General features: G+C 49.0%; 2 protein-coding genes across 6 annotated transcripts in view; one reads left to right on the forward strand and one right to left on the reverse strand.

Annotated features, from left to right (window-relative positions):
- LOC102411401 (serpin A3-6) overlaps positions 1 to 2,438 on the forward strand; it is a 43,662-nt gene extending 41,224 nt beyond the window's left edge. For all 4 annotated transcript variants that reach the window (XM_044933294.2, XM_025271428.3, XM_025271427.3 and 1 more), the window contains one exon: positions 1,805 to 2,438. In XM_044933294.2, coding sequence (XP_044789229.2) covers positions 1,805 to 2,002 — 198 coding nt within the window. In that variant the 3' untranslated portion in view covers positions 2,003 to 2,438. The remainder of the gene's footprint in view (positions 1 to 1,804) is intronic.
- On the reverse strand, positions 5 to 9,063 carry LOC102410741 (serpin A3-8). Of its 2 annotated transcripts, none has more exons than XM_044933291.2 (5): positions 8,925 to 9,063; positions 6,414 to 7,049; positions 4,295 to 4,568; positions 1,488 to 1,638; positions 5 to 437 (listed from the first exon to the last, which is right to left on the reverse strand). In XM_044933291.2, exons 2-5 carry the CDS (start codon positions 7,045 to 7,047, stop codon positions 240 to 242), a joined length of 1,257 nt encoding a protein of 418 aa, XP_044789226.2. In that variant the 5' UTR covers positions 7,048 to 7,049; positions 8,925 to 9,063; the 3' UTR covers positions 5 to 239. The 2 variants fall into 2 exon arrangements, with proteins under 2 accessions (XP_044789226.2, XP_025127208.3); XM_025271423.3 differs by having other exon boundaries at positions 8,921 to 9,063.
- Positions 9,064 to 16,089: the final 7,026 nt, after the last annotated feature.

A 16,089-nucleotide genomic window follows, 5' to 3' on the forward strand; every position in this document is an offset into this window, starting at 1 on the left:
AGAGTCCAGTCCAAGGAAGGTGCTTTATTGCTGGTGTAGGGTTCAGCGCCTCCTCCGGAGCAGGGCAGACCCCGTGTGCACAGGGGCCCCCAGCATTGTCACTGTCTCCTTCCCGAGGGTGAGCGGGTGGGGTTGGATAGGGGGGCTGCTCCTCGCCTCGGTGCACAGAGGTCAGGCTGCTCCGAGGGACCAGGGCACCCAGCTCCTTCTTCAGTGGACCCGCCATTCGGAGGGGAGCTCTAGGCTTCCTTGGGGTTGGTGACTTTCCCCAAAAAGATGATGCTCTGGGTGTCTTTGAGAACTATGGCAATCAGGAAGGGCCTGTCGAAGCTCAAGGGGATGTGATTATTTATGGATGTGATTCCCACCTTGATTCCCGTGGCAGCAGCTCCTTCCGTGCCCTCCTCGCCCACGTCGAGCACGGCCTTGTGGACCACCTGTGGGGACGCCAGAACATTATCCATTGGAGATGGGGGAGGCAAGATGTGAGCAGGGGCCTGAGCGCCTCTGGGGACTGGCATTCATCCACCTGCTCCTGGTCTGGTCTGTCACTGCGCTGGCAACCTGTTCAATTTGTCTGTCCTCCCATCAGACTGTCAGCTGGTTTGCCGTCGTGATGCACAGGTGTGCAAAGTGAGGTTGTCATTGATGGGTCAAGGGTTAGAGAGGCACAGAGCCGGGACTCCCTGATTCTGGAACCCTCTCTGAGTCCAGAGACTGTGATGCCCCCGAATTCCCCCTAGTGTGGGGGCAGGGGCCACATCAAGGCATTTTGTTTTCTTGCAGGGAACTATCACAGTTCTCCAGTTCCAAGCAGCAGATTTGGATGGAAACAGCTCTCCTCCTCTCCTGTCCCAGCTGACATGTCCCTGAGGCCTTGGCTACTTTGCCTAGGATGTGATTCCCCATCCCTGAACCCCTCTGGCTTCTAGCACCCGTGTCTGCTTTATCAGGTCCTCTGGCAGGTGGGGTGCAGGGGAGACTGCAGGGCTGTCCAGCACCCACCCCTCTCATTCACTCTGATTCCTCTGCTTCTCGGATCACAGCACCAGGACCCCTGGTGTTCTTCTTTCCTGCTCTTAGTGTATATTCATCACAATGGCCCTGAGCCACTGTTATGCCTATTACTTCTTACTGCTCTGCTAGACTCTGCATGCTGGATAAGAACTATCACCTCCTTTTACAGATGAAGAAAACTAAGGGATATAGGATTTGCCTCTATAGGAGTGAAGAGTAGAGCTTGGCATGGGGTCCACCGCTGATATCACCCAGGTCTTTCCCAGTAATGGAATCCGGGTCACATATTTCAAGGATGTGGGGACAACCCCCAATATGATGGTAACCCTAGGCTTGGGGAGTCCTGGGAAGGGCTACTGAATTATAGGAAATTCAAGGAATTTCTAAATCCAAAATTAGCCAAGCATCTGCCTGTCTGCCCCCATTCAAGCTCCTAGAAGAAGGATGAATTGTCCAAAATTTGGACTCACCTGGGAAACCTCTAGCTTGTGGTCATCTGTGATTCCTGACAGGTCCGCCTCCTGGGTGAAGACTTTCTTAATTTCCAGCTGGGAAAGTATGTCTTTCAGTTTATAGTCACTGGAGATGGAAAACCTTGGTAGGTTGAGTTCATGTATCCGTCTAGGAAATACGAAAAATGAACTCATACTTGACTCAGCTTGATCTTCCATGGTTTACTCTCCAACCACCACCTTACCTCTGGGGGAAAAAGTACTCCTTTCCTCAAGTTTCTAGACACATTTGGCTAACTCTTCCTAATTCATTAATTATCCTTTCCTTTCTGCAGGAGTCTAACCTAGGGACAGTGCGCAGAGGTTGGGACCTGCCCCTGCTCCTCCCCTGCAAGCTTGCAGGGCACAGGAAACACCCTCCTCCAGCATGGATTCCACAACTGCTGGGAGACTGTGCTGCTCCACAGGCACCGGGAAGGCTTCCTGCAGGAGGTGGCATGGAGCCTGAGTCCCAGGGGAGGGGATGGATCTAACTGGGTGAAGAGGAGCCTAGGAGGAGGTGGATGCACTTGCAGGAATGTGGGAAGCCAGAGGGGCTGATCCACAGCACAAGGGCGGCCTGAGTGTGGGCGGCAGGGAAGGAAGGAGCTGAAAGGGGCTTGGAGGGGACCTGGGGGGCTGGGGGCTGCAATCAAGGGACCTGGGGGCCTGAATCATCCTATTCAGCGTCTCTGTCTTGCCTTCCTAGTGAGTTCCTTGGGGGTAGGGCTGCTGCTTCTGAGCAGAGCTACCAGCAGATTCTTGGAGCAAGAGATGCTGTCTCCCACCCCGAGGCCTCCCTCCCTCTCTCTCTCTCTGTGTTTCCCTTAAGACTCTTGTCAGGGTGTCTGGTCTTACAAATGCCAAATATGAGGAGGCTGTGACTCCCCTTAAGCTCTGGGTCCTTTTGGAATACAGAGGTAACGATTCTCCTCATTGTCATTTTTCATTTGTTCACTCATCCTTATCCATTTACTCAATAAGATATTACTGAACATCCTCCGTGGGCCAGGAGTGTGTAGATCCATGTCGCCTCAGGGCTTTAAATCAAGGTGTGCGGTGAATATTCTCTCCATTTACCTCTATTCACTGCACCCCTACTCTGTGGTAGCTCTTGGGGTTGGAGGGGGAAGGGTTGGAAAGGGAGCACAGGCAGGGCGAGGGGGTCCCCTGTCCTGGGTCTCCTGGGATCTACAGGGAGGAGGGGTTGGGAGTCAGGAGCCCCAAGGTGTCAGGTCCCCTGGATAGGAGTCGGGAAGGAGCTACAGCTTCTACATCACTTGTGGGAAGATCTCCAGTCCCTTATGGTTTATAAAGTGCCTCCCACACCCATCCCCCCTGGGTCTGCAGATTCCCACACTCAGAACAGAGGGTCAAGGACACCCCTCCCCTCGCAGCAGGGAGCTGAGCCCCAGAGAAGCACAGGGAGTGTGAGCCTGGGAGTGGGACTCTGGGTCTGGGGCACCCCTGCCCCCCTCATGCTGCCCTCACCCAATCCCTACCCACCCCTGCAGACCCTGGCCCTGCGCTGTCTCTCCCCTTGTCCCCCTGAGATAGGTCTCCTGAATCCCACCTCCTGGCCTGTGTGTCTACGCTCAGTTTACCCAGAGCCAGACCCCTCCCCACACTTCCTGCTCCTCCTGGTCCAGCCCCCAGCGGCTCCCCTGGGTGACCCCGCTGGGCTCCTGGCTGGCCTCCCTGCCTCCATGCTTGTCCTGTGCAGGCAGCTCTTGTCCTGCCCAGGCGCTAGGTGCCCCGGGCGATCTTTTTAAAACATTACTCGGATCATTCACTCTTTGGGCCAAAACTTTGTGACGAGTTTCCATTTCCCTTAGATGGGGGGAGTCAAGGGGTCTGCAAGGTCCCATGTAATCTGTATTTCCCCTGGTTTCCCTGACCTTGCCCAACTTCCCCTCTCACTCCCTCTGCTCTGCTGCTCTGGCCTCACTAATACTCAACCACACCAGACTGGCTCCTGCCTCAGAGGCTTTGCACTGGCTGTTCCCTTGGCCAGGAATGCTTTTCCCAACACATCTGCATGGCTCAGTGCCTCACTTCAGACATCACCCAAGGACACTCTATTTACAATCACAAACTACCTTTGGGAATAATTATCTTTTTCCTTTATTATCCCTCACCTCTGCATTTCTCACCTCTCAAAGTAACAAATAATTCAGTTATTTTATTTGTTTCTTGTCTATCTCCTGCAATTACAAAATAAGTGCTGTGAAGGTAGGGGATTTAGGGGCTTATTTGCCTACTTATCCTCAGGGTCTAAATTATTATTATTATTATGAGAATAGTCCCTGGGGCGTAGCATATCCTGAATTAATCTGTTCAGCCAGTGTTGAGTGGATGAATGAATAAATGAGTGATTATGATGGAAAGACCATGCCAAGCTGGTCCTCACCCTCTGTCTCACCTGAGTCCTCAGCTGCCTACAGTTCCATCTTCCTCCCTCCACCTACAAAGGGTGGCGCCATGGAGAGAATGTGCATGAGTGTTGGCGGCTGTGTTGAGGGTCCTCATGACTCAGCACATGTTAGAGGCAGTGGAAACCTCAGCCACTGTCCCCTCTGAGGTCATCATCTTGTAGAAGGAGAAATTCAAGCCCAGACCCACACAGGCAGCAAAGAGCAAGGTCACCCCTGGATGGGTTCTCCCAGCAGTTCCCACATCCCCTGGACATTCCAGAGGCCCTGTTGCTGGGGGTCAGGAGTCCAGGAAGAGGGGGAAGGACGGAGAAGGCAGCTGGGCCCACAGCCCTGGGTCCTGGGGACAGTCACCTGGGGTACAGTGATTCTCGCCACCTCGTCAGCATCTCTGGGATCAGCCTGGCTTCCAGGTCCTGCATTTTGCCCTCGTCGGGGAGGATGAAGAGGGCGCTGTCGTTGCTGGTGTACGTGAGCTCCACCAGCGTGCAGTCCAGCTCCTCGTCCCGGAAGTAAGGGGTCACCAGGTCCCCAATGCTCATCATGGGCACCTCCACCGTCTTGTTCTTGCTCACATGGAACGGTGACTTGTAAGTTTGTTTGGGATCAAAGGGCGTCCTCCACTGGGCTGGAGGCGGAGGGATAGGTGAGGAGTCTGTGAGTGCAGAGACTGTGTCCTCTCCCTCCCCCACCCCCTGGTCCCTCAGAGGGAAGACCCTCCCCACAGCAGCCCCCCATACCACGTGCCTCTAGGGAGGGCTCTGGTAGGTGTGACCATACACCTGGGAAGGTAGGTAAACACTGGGAATGGAAGTGAACACAGATCAGGATTGAAAAGAGGAACACGAAGCAAAGCTGGTTAATTGTTCTACATGAGCAATCAACAGGAATGTGGAGGGCATGGGCGAGACAGAGGTGAGGCTGGGCCTGGGGAGATATGGGACCTCCTGGTCCTTCATGGGAACAAGTGACCAGGGGTTAGTCGTTGGCTTTTCAGGGAGGACACAGGTCCCCACAGCTTTGTGAGCCCGGCTGGAGCCAGAGCCACACGGGGACCTGGAGGGCAGGGCGGGGTCAACAGAGGAGAGGACTCGGGTCTCCACTCAGGAGGATGGATCCCCGCTGAGGCCAGGACTTCTAGGGGAGTTCAGGGCTCTGGGGCTTCAGGGAATGTGTATCCACCCCCACCTCCTGCTTCGTTTCCACCTCTGCTTCTGTCCTCATGGTGAGAGGCAGGAGCAGAGGGAAAGCAGGGCTGGCTGGTGTGCCCCTGGGAAGGAGATTTTGGAGGAAAAAGTCTCAGGATGGGATGGTAGAAGAAAGCACAGGAGATACAAAGAACAATCCAGGGAAAGTCAGCCCTGAATTCATATTTCAGAGCAATTCCATTCTTGGCCTTCATTTACAGATGAAAACGTTGGCCCCAGAGGGCCATTCTGAGCTCTGCCAGGAACCCCTAGCTCAGGGCAATCTTGTGCTCCACATCTGGTGGGTCTTAGACACCTGACCACTTCTGACTCAGTGATCCTCTCTGGGTCCCTATTGGCCCTTCTTGCTCCCTGTGCAAAATCCATCTGCCTCTACTCCGCCCCTTGTGAATATCCAGGCTGAGGTTTGCCATGCTGACCTCCTGATACCGGGACAGGGCATCAGACCAGCTTGCAGCTGGGAGAAGATCCTGTCTAGGAGGCTCCCTTCTGCAGAGGCTGCTCCCGGATGGTGGCCTGGCCTGTTCCACCCTAAGCTGATAGAAGAGCACAGATGAAGACCCTGGGGATGCACAGGCTCCTCAGAGTCTGTCTCACTGTGAAGCCCACCGGCCTCACCAGGAGCCTCCAGAAACCAAGTCCCCTGGCAGGTCAGAACCAGCCCATGGTGGGCACAGCTGAGGGTTCCCGAGGGTTCCAACACCACCTCATCAGGAAGGACACACACAAGAGTGATGAGAATGGGAAAACCCTTCCTCTAGCAGCCGGGTAAGATTAAGTCAAAACAAAACTCTCCCTCTGCGTCAGACAAAGGGTTAGCAGCTTCCCTGCACTAACGTCCTGTAATGAGCATTGGAGTTTGGGAAATAATCCCAAAACACACAAAGCCTATGGTTGGTGCAGGGTCTTGATGCCCCAGCATCCTAAACTGAGGGCTCGTGTGCAGTCACTAAGTCCTGTCTGACTCGGTGACCCAATGGACTCTAGCCCACCAGGCTCCTCTCTTCATGGGATTTTATAGGCAAGAACACTGGAGTGGGTTGCCATTTCCACCTCCAGGGGATCTTCCCAATCTGGGAATCGATCTCATGTGTCCTGCATTGTAAGGCAGGTTCTTTACCACTGAGCCACCAGGGAAGTCCACTCCTCTATAGTATTTTGCCTAATGACACAGTTGGCTGACCCAGAACAGAAATAGCCTGAAGTCAACAACAACAACAAAAAAAATTGTGCAGTTCCTTTTGAATACTAATCCGGGAACCTACCTTTAAAGTAGATGTAATTCACCAGTATCACCTTTGTGAGTGGGTCGAGGTCATTGAACAAGTCCACAATTTTCCCCTGAGTTTTATTCTTCACATAGTCATTTATTAGACTCTTGGCAGCTTCAGGATCCTTGAAGTTGGTCGAGAAGGCCTCGGAGGCGTACAGCGCCAGAGCATCTTCCCTGAACTTGTCCAGCAGCTTCAGCTCCTCCTGCACGAACATCGTGTTGCCCACGCTCAGCTGCAGCTCATTGCTGGGTCGACTGAGCATCTGCAGGAGGTGCTGGAAACCCTGGTGGATTTCTCTCTCGGGAGTCTCTGTGAGGTTGAACTTGAGACCTTCCAGGATCTCTGTCAGGGTGGGGCCACGAGCCCCCAGGGACAAGAAGGCCAAGGCTATGGAGATGCTCAGAGGGGAGAAGATGACATTCTTATTGGGGTTCTTCAAAGCCAACTGCTTGTAGAGGCTGAAGGCAAAGTCGGTGTTGCTGGAGGCTAATGAGTGGTCATCCACAGATGTCCCTTTGTGCTGTTCTTCTGGGGTCACATTCTCCGGGAGGCAGTGGACCCTGGAGCACAGTCCAGCCACCAGGAGCCCCAGAGCCAGGAGGGGGAACATTCTCTCTGCCCTCATGTCTGAAAAGCAAAGCTCCTTTCAGTCTCCACCTGTCAGATGACGTCCCAACCCCCACCCTCTATCCCCCGTGGTCTCTGTTCTCTCAGCCCTGCTGCTCTGTGACCTCCCAGGGGTAGGCACCCTGCTGGGCTCCCAACACATACGAGGAGGCTCTGGGCTCCCTCTCACCCTTTGGTCAAGTGCTGTGATCATTAGCAATTTCCCCAGTGGAGAGACTGGGCACAGAGAGGGGAAGGGGCTTTTCCAAGGTCACACAGCAAGCAGTGGAGTACTAAGGGTGAGGAGCCTGGGGTGCCTGGCTCCAGGGTGGGGAAGCTGGTGATGGGTGTGACGTGCTGTCCAGCAAGAACCCATCTCCCTCTTCCCAGGAGCTGATACCGTCAGAGGGCCTAGAAAGCAGGGCTGCTTTCCCACCATGCCTCCTCTCTGTCCCCCCAGGAAGGAGCCCTGCACTGATCACAGGACACAGCACCTCTCCCCGCCTCTGAGGACAAGGGTGTGACCTCAGGGAGGCTCTTCTGTTGAGGTGCCTGGTCGCAGTGAGCGTTCAGGAGAGAGGCCGCCACAGGCAGCGGGAGCCGTGCTGGAGCCTGACTGCCCAGAGGAGGGCTGGTGTAAAGAACAAGGAGGGCAGAGTGTTCTGCTCAGCCCCTGCCACGTGGACATGTGGAGGGTGTTTCCATCAAGAACCTGGAAAAGCCTCCTAGTGGGGAGAAGCAGGGTGAGCTCAGAGTGTCAGAGACCTGGTCGAGGATTGTTTGGACCACTTGTGAGTGCTGTGTGGTGACGAGCAGTGACTGCACCTCTCTGATCCTCAGTTCCCACCTCCGTCCAACACGTGGAACGGCTCAAGTGACGTACAGGAAGAAGGTGCTGGGCTCCTAAGAGGAGTTCCAGACGTGTCACCCCCTCCACTAGCGACACTTTCTGGAACTCAACAAGCCAGACTGTGATCCCTGGGGACAGAGGACTGAGATGCTGCCCAGAAGCCTCAGGAGAGACTGAGGTCAAAGGTGTGACCTCAGCAAAGAGGGCTGTTTCCCTGCAGCCTCCGCCCCTCATCTCAGAATAGAGAGGGAAGCTGGGGTAGGAGGGGGAAGGCGAGAGAGACAAGAGGCAGAGATGGGAGGAGACTGGAGGGGAGCGGAGGAGGGGTGTAGGGCAGGAAGCTGAGCTGATTCTTGTCCAGAGACCAGGGGAAAGGCCCTCACACAAGCCTGCGGAGAGAGGCGATCGATTGCCTAAACTGTTAGTTTACTCAGGAGTGGTACAATGGTTTTTGCCAAATGAGTTAACCATTTTCTTCCAAAACTATTCCTGGACTATTCATTTGTTCTGATTGCAGGGCTGGCTCTGTTTCTGAGCTGTCTGTCTTTTCAGTGCTGGACAGACTCAGCTCCTGTCTGCTTGCTGGGGTCCCTGGAGGGACAGTGGAGCCCAGGAAACCCCCTCCCCCTAGAGACCCCTCAGCCTCTGTCCAGAGGAACCTGGTGCACTAATTCTGTCCCCAGAACTATCTGAGAGCAGTGCCCTGTGCCAGGCAAGGAGACGCACCTCAGGGCCCTCGGAGGACCTCTGACCTGACGCTGGATGCACAGCTGGATGGGGCATAGCTGGCTCGAATTACAACCCCAAAGACTCAAAAGCAGGAATGTCCCCAGAAGCCCTGGTGGCACATCCCTCCCTTTGCAGGATGAAAACAGAGACCCAGAGAGAGGACTGGTCTTCAGAGGACTCAGAACCCTCCCAGCATCAGACACACATCCTCCCGCCTCCCTCCTGCCTCAGATTCTACTCATCCCTGGCCAAGGACAGAACCACCCTGGGAAAGGGGTCCCTTGTCTCCCAGTGTGGGAGCATCACGGATTACCTGCCTGTGAGAGCGGGATGTGGGCAGTGGATCCAGAGCCGCCGCCTGCCCAGATATTGGAGTTTCGTCTCTTTGTTTGTCTATTTATCCTCCAAAGATATCTTCTCTGGCTTACGAAATGTAGGAGGGAACAAGACCTCAGCCTGGAAATGGGCAGATGAACATTTCTGGTAACAGGATTCATTAGGTGTACGCAAACAATATAGTTACCGAAATAGGGCTTTTTCCCCTTATAAAATAGCTAGTAAATAAACCCACAAAAAAACCTTTCGCATGTTAGAGTTCTCTTCTGCTTATGAAATACTCACTGAGGAATATGTGACAACTCAGAAAACATCAAATGAATCACTGAAAACTACTCCAAATTATTGTTCTTTTTAAAGAATTACTGATTCTTATTAGTGTTTTATTCCTGGTCTGATATCGTCTTTAAGGATCACAGAGAAATCCCAAAAATGTAGAGAAGGGCTTGTAAAGTATTTCCCAGAATGCTAGCGCCCAGGGAAATCCAAGTTAACATTGTGTTGTGTATTTTTTCTTTGAAGTGTGTGTGTATGTGTGTGTGTGTGTGTGTGTGAGTGTGCACATTTGCATATGTGATAGGACATGATTTTAAAATGCAATACACTATTTGTTTACAGCTTGATTTGTAAGTTGAAGCACTCCTCCCCCATTCCCACAGAAGGGGTGTGAGCCCAAGGTCCCCAAAGGGTGTCTGGAGTACAAGTGTTTGGGTCCTCCGGTCTCCAGCACCATCTGTTTGGGGGACCTGCTGTGACTTGGACATTGCCCTGCTCTCCTTCAGTGTTGGTTCACCCTAGGAGCTAATCGTCCTCCCTTTTTGACCTTGAGCTCTCCTTAGCTGTCTCAATGAGATAATTTCAGGTATTTCCTGGGCTCATGGGAAAACCTGTCCCTTCATCCATCATAGTCACATCCTTCCAGCCATGACAATCCCTTACAATCCCTGCCAGACTTCTGGAGATCCCTGGGGTCCTACCAAGCACAGTTTGCAAACCACTGACTTAGTGATGTTGGGCTTCCCTGATGGCTCAGCAGGAAAAGAATCTGCCTGTAATACAGGATACCTGGGTTCGACTCCTGGGTCAGGAAGGATCCCTGGAACAGGAAATGGCAACCCGCTCCAGTATTCTTGCCTGAAAAATCCCATGAACAAAGGAGCACAGCAGGCTAAGGTCCAGAGAGGTTGCAAAGAGTTGGACACCACTGAGCATGATGACGGCTTTGAGGTGAGCTTCGATCCTGAAAGTACTCTTTACCAGTTGTGTGATCCCAGGATATTTATTGAAAATCCATGGACTTTAATCTCTTTATCTCTAAAATGCAGATAAGAAAGTTTCCCTGACTGGATAGAGGTGGGGGAGGTGTCTGCATGAAGAGTTAAGTCAAATAACACTAGGTGTAAGCTCTCAGTTCAGTTCAGTTCAGTCGCTCAGTTGTGTCTCTTTGCAACCCCATGGATTGCAGCACGTCAGGCCTCCCTGTCCACCACCAACTCCCAGAGTTCACTCAAACTCATGTCCATTGAGTCAACGATGCCATCCAGCCATCTCATCCTCTGTCATCCCCTTCTCCTCTCGCCTTCAATCTTTCCCAGCATCAGGGTTCAAATGAGTCAGCTCTTTGCATCAGGTGGACATGCATCAGGTGGACAAAGTATTGGAGTTTCAGCTTCAACATCAGTCCTTCCCATGAACATTCAGGACTGATCTTTAGGATGGACTGGTTGGGTCTCCTTGCAGTCCAAGGGACTCTCAAGAGTCTTCTCCAACACCACAGTTCAAAAGCATCGATTCTTTGGCAGCTTTCTTTATAGTCCAACTCTCATATCCATACATGACTACTGGAAAAACCATAGCCTTGACTAGACGGACCTTTGTTGGCAAAGTAATGCCTCTGCTTTTTAACATGCTGCCTAGGTTGGTCATAGCTTTTCCTTTCAGTCCATTCAGTTCTTTTCCTTCCATGTCCTTTTAGTCTCCAGTAATTTCCAGAATTGACAATATATTTTGAAGTTACAGAGAATCCCAAAGAAAATAGCAGCTAAAATAAGACTATAGCTTATTTTTCCCTTGTAAGTCCTGATATTTTAAGCAGGGGGTTGACATGTTGATTCCAATTTGTCAGGGACTAGCTGAGTGACTTCACTTTCACTTTTCATTTTCATGCATTGGAGAAGGAAATGGCAACCCACTCCAGTGTTCTTGCCTGGAGAATCCCAGGGACGGGAGCCTGGTGGGCTGCCATCTATGGGGTCGCACAGAGTCGGACACGACTGAAGCGACTTAGCAGCAGCAGCAGTAGCTATTGACTTCCTATGGGCTTCCTTTGTAGCTCAGTCGGTAAAGAATCTGCCTGTGGTGCAGAAGACCTGGGTTCAATCCCTGAGTTGGGAAGATCCCCTGGAGAAGGAAATGGCAACCCACTCCAGTATCTTTGCCTGGAAAATCTCATGGACAGAGGAGCCTGGTGGGCTGCAGTCCATGGGGTAGCAAAGAGTCGGGCATGACTGAATGGCTAACACTTACAGGCTGCTTGTATTCTTCATGTTTTTTGCCAGGTCCCAGAGGGCTCATTGCCACATCCACCTGCCATTTAATGGGAGTCAAGAGGGGAAGCTGGCTTGAAACTCAGCATTCAAAAAACTAAGGTCATTCAGTCAGGATGCTATATTCAAAAAAATAGCATCCAGTCTCATCATTTCATGGCAAATAGAAGGAGATACAGTGGAAGCAGTGACAGATATTATGTTCTTGGGCTCCAAATCACTGCGGACAGTGACTGGTGCTGGTTTATTCGCTAAGTTGTGTCCAACTCTTGCGACCCCAAAGATTGTAGCCTGCCAAGCTATTCTGCCCATGGGGTTTTCCAGCGAAGAATACTGGAGTGGATTGCTATTTCCTTCTCCAGGGTGTTGACTAAAAAATGGTGTACAACTTGAGAGTTGTGAGTTAAGTTTTATTTGGGGCAAAATGAGGCCTGCAGCCCTTGAGGCAGCATCTCAGACAGCTCTGAAAAGTCAATATATAAGGTTTTGGTGAAGGGGAGTTCAATACCATGAAGCACTCAATTTACAAACGGTTTTTGTTAGTCATGAGGGTCTGATGTCAACTTGAAGGGAGTTAGTGCTTCTCTAGATATGAGGAGATGCAAGGATTGAGATCATAAAATCTCTTCCTAAAAACCTCCAACTGTCTAAAGACCTGTCCCACCAGAGTCCCTGGAGCACAGAGCGCCTCACTCCACCCTGAACTCCCTCAGGGGTTGCTGAAGGTCAACAGCTATAGCAGCATAGGGTTCAATCTCCATAGAGGCAGATGGCAAATGTCTTTGTTGTTCAGTCCTTGGCAATGCTCTTGGTAAGTGCCAGTTTGTAGTTGACAAGGGGATCTTCGCAACCCCGGAATCAAACCCAGGTATCCTGCATTGCAGGCAGATTCTTTTCCAACTGAGCTATGAGAGCACCCATGAAATTAAAAGATGCTTGCTCCTTGGAAGGAAAGCTATGACAAAACTAGAGAGCATATTAAAAAGCAGAGACATCACTTTGTTCACAAAGCTCTGTATGGTCAAAGCTTGGTATTTCCAGTAGTCATGAACACATGTGAGAATTGAACCGTAAAGAAGGCTGAACCATGAAGAATTGATGCTTTTGAATTGTGGTGCTAGAGAAGACTCTTGAGAGTTCCTTGGACAGCAAGGAGATCAAAACAGTCAATGCTAAAGGAAATCAACCCTGAATGCTCATTGGAAGGACTGATGCTGAAGTTCCAAATACTTTGGCCACCTGATGCAAAGAGCCAACTCACTGGAAAAGACCCTGATGCTGGGAAAGATTGAGGGCAGGAGGAGAAGTGAACAGCAGAGGATGAGATAGTGGGATGGCATCATCGACTCAAGGCACATGAATTTGAGCAAATTCAAGGAAATAGTGCAGGACATAGGAGCCTGGCAAGCTGCAGCCCATGGGTTCACAATGAGTTGGACATGACTTAAAGACTGAACAAAAACAATTTTTGATGGTCTAATTATATTAGGCTGGAAAACTAGCTTTGTACCCAACACCCAATTTAGACCATAGAGAAAAGGAAGGGCATACTAAGCAAATAAATTAGACTATATATATATATATATATACACACACACACACGGTAAAAAAAGAAATTAATACAATTTTAGTCACAGTAGGAAGCGTAATGAGAAGAAAAAGGAGTAAAAAGAAAGCAAAACATCATAAATCTAAATGATAATATAGGGAATACTTGGGAGGAAATATTTTGCAAAGAGAACCAAAGCAATATTTTTCACCCAAGTATGTGATCTTGGCAGTTCCTGGCTGGGCCTTTATGACTGTCAGCCGTTATGGTGGAGGGCAAGTGATGCCTGCGGTTTCTGAGTTTAGAACAGCACTGTGAGGAAGGCCAAGCCACATGGAAGTAACCCATGTGCGTGTCCTGACCACAGCTCAGCTGAGATCTTTGCTCACAGCAGCATCGACCACCAGGCATGTGAGTAAGGAAGCGTCCGATGGCTTCAGTCAGCCGTGGTCCGCGAGTAAGCACAGGAGACACCCAGAGTGGAAACAGCCTTACTGAGCCCAACAGAATTGAGTGACAAAATTGTGAGAGACAGTAACAAGAAATGAGTGTTGTTTTATAAGATGACATTTGTATAACCAGCAAGAGCATTTTTTAATTGAAGGCAAAATATTGATTTTTTTTTGACAAACAAAATCTTAGATAATTCATTACCAGTAGACCTACATTACAAAGTGTTAAAGTAAGTTCTTGGGACAGAAAGTAAATAGGCAAACAAAAATTTGTACAGAGGAATAAGAGTGCCAAAAATAATGAAAAGTGTTTTTTTTTTTTTTTTTTTCCTCTCTTATTGTGAAACTCTTTGATGGGCAATTAACTGTGTGTAGAAAATAAAAGTTGCAATGTATTATGGGATTTAACACGTGTAAATTATAGAAAAGAGAACAATTGCATATGGGACAAAAGGATGAAAAAAAGCCAGAATACTGAGGTAAGGTTTTATAGTTTACTTGAAGTGATATAGTATTATCAGAAGATACATATTGATGAGTTAAAGATTTATTGTACATTCTCAATACCCTGAAAAAATGCACAAACTAAAAAGTATAGGTTTTAATCCAACAGTTGACCAAAACAAAAACATGAAAACTCCTCAAATAATCCAAAAATACAGCAAGAGAAAAAGAAAAAAACAAAATACAGACGGATCAAATATAAAACAAATAGGAAGTTAGAAGATCTATGCCAGTCATATCAATAATACCTTTCTGTGACTAAAATTATGGTGATTTACTCACTCACTCACTCACTCATTTATTTACCAAACGTTCATTAGGTCCACTATGTGTAATGCCTGTAGTCCTGCTGAGAATTCAACAGTGTACAAATATCAGGATACCAGCTCTCAAGAAGCTTTAAATATTATAATGGGCACAGATACTAAAGTCTCAATTAAAATACATTGTAATATATTTCTTTAAAAATAGAGTGGGTCAGGGTGATGGTTCACACCATATATAAAACAAGTCAAAATGGATCAAAGACCCAAGTATAAGTGCTAAACAGATAACACTCTTAGAGTACATCATAGAAGTGAATTTTTATGATCTTGGATTTGCAACAGATTCTTAGATCTGACACCAAAAGCATGAGCAGTAACAACAAAAATAGGTAAATTGGACTTCATCAAATTTAAACTATTTTGTGCATCACAAGTCCACTATCAAGAGGGTGAAAAGAAAACCGACAAAATGAGAAAAAATATTTGCAAATCATACATCTGATGAGGAAATTGTATCTAGAATATTTAAGGAATATTTACAGCTCAATAATAAAAGACAAAAAATCCAGTGAAAAAGTGGAAAAAGGACTTTAATAGACATTTTTTCAGAAAACATACACAAGGGACTGCTAAGCACTGAACACATGCTCACCATCCTCAGGGAAATCAAAGCCGCAGCAAGACATTAACTCAAATCTAAGAAGGCTGTATTAATAATAATAATAATAGAAAATCAACAGCACATGTTTCAAGAATATGGAGAAATTGGACCCCTTGTACATTGCTGATGAAGAAGTCAAATGGTGCAGTTGCTCTGGAAATAGGTTTGGAGGTTCTTCAAAGAGGTAAATGTCGAATGACCTTGCATGCATGCTGCTAAGTTGCTTCACTGTGTCTGACTCTTTGAAACCCCATGGACCGTAACCCACCAGTCTCCCTCTGTCCATGGGCTTCTCCAGGCAAGAATACTGCAGTGGGCTGCCATGCCCTCCTCCTCCAGGAGACCGTCCCAACCCAGGGATCAAACCCAGGTCTCCCACACTGCAGGCAGGTTATTTAACATCTAAGCCACCAGATGAAAAAGGAATGAAATACTGAAACACAGGCAGGGTGGATGTATCTTGAAAGTATCATGCTGAGGGAAAGAAGCCAGTCACCAAAGGTCACATATTGTATCATTCCCTTTATATAAAATATTGAGATATTAAATCCAGAGATACAGAAATGTCTATTAGTAGTTACCAGGTCCTGGGGAAAGGTTGTAATGGGCAGTGAGAGCTTAATGGATATGGGGTTTCCTTTGGGGGTGAATAAAACTGTCAAAACTAAAAAGAAGTGATAGTTGTACAGCATTGTAAATGTGCTAATCACTGCTGAATTTTACATGTTAAAGTGGCTAATTTTGTTATATAAATTTCACTTCAATATGGAGAGAGAGACTTAGAGATAAAGTAATTAAATGCCATGTGCAGACATTGGGTCTACAATGCATCTTAATTCAGAAAAAAAATTTTTAAGTTTAGGCACCACGTAGGGGAATAATTGGAGAAGGCAATGGCACCCCACTCCAGTACTTTGCCTGGAAATTCCCATGGATGGAGGAGCCTAAGAGTTGGACACAACTGAGCGACTTCACTTTCACTTTTCACTTTCACTTTTCACTTTCATGCATTGGAGAAGGAAACGGCAGCCCACTCCAGTGTTCTTGCCTGGAGAATCCCAGGGATGGGGGAGCCTGGTGGCTGCCGTCTATGGGGTCACACAGAGTCGGACACGACTGAAGTGACTTAGCAGCAGCAGTAGCAGGGGAGTAATAACTTGATATTGGA

The sequence above is a fragment of the Bubalus bubalis genome, chromosome 20 (genome assembly GCF_019923935.1).
Source record: "Bubalus bubalis isolate 160015118507 breed Murrah chromosome 20, NDDB_SH_1, whole genome shotgun sequence".
In the NCBI taxonomy this organism is placed as follows: Eukaryota; Metazoa; Chordata; class Mammalia; order Artiodactyla; family Bovidae; genus Bubalus; species Bubalus bubalis.

Coding starts and splice junctions, on each gene's coding strand:
- LOC102410741 (XM_044933291.2), bottom strand. CDS start 7,047: ATGAGGGCAGAGAGAATGTTCCCCCTCCTGGCTCTGGGGCTCCTGGTG. Junction 1,639..4,294: donor CGAGAATCACTGTACCCCAG/GTGACTGTCCCC, acceptor CGTATTTCCTAG/ACGGATACATGAACTCAACC. Junction 438..1,487: donor ACAAGCTAGAGGTTTCCCAG/GTGAGTCCAAAT, acceptor GCGTCCCCACAG/GTGGTCCACAAGGCCGTGCT.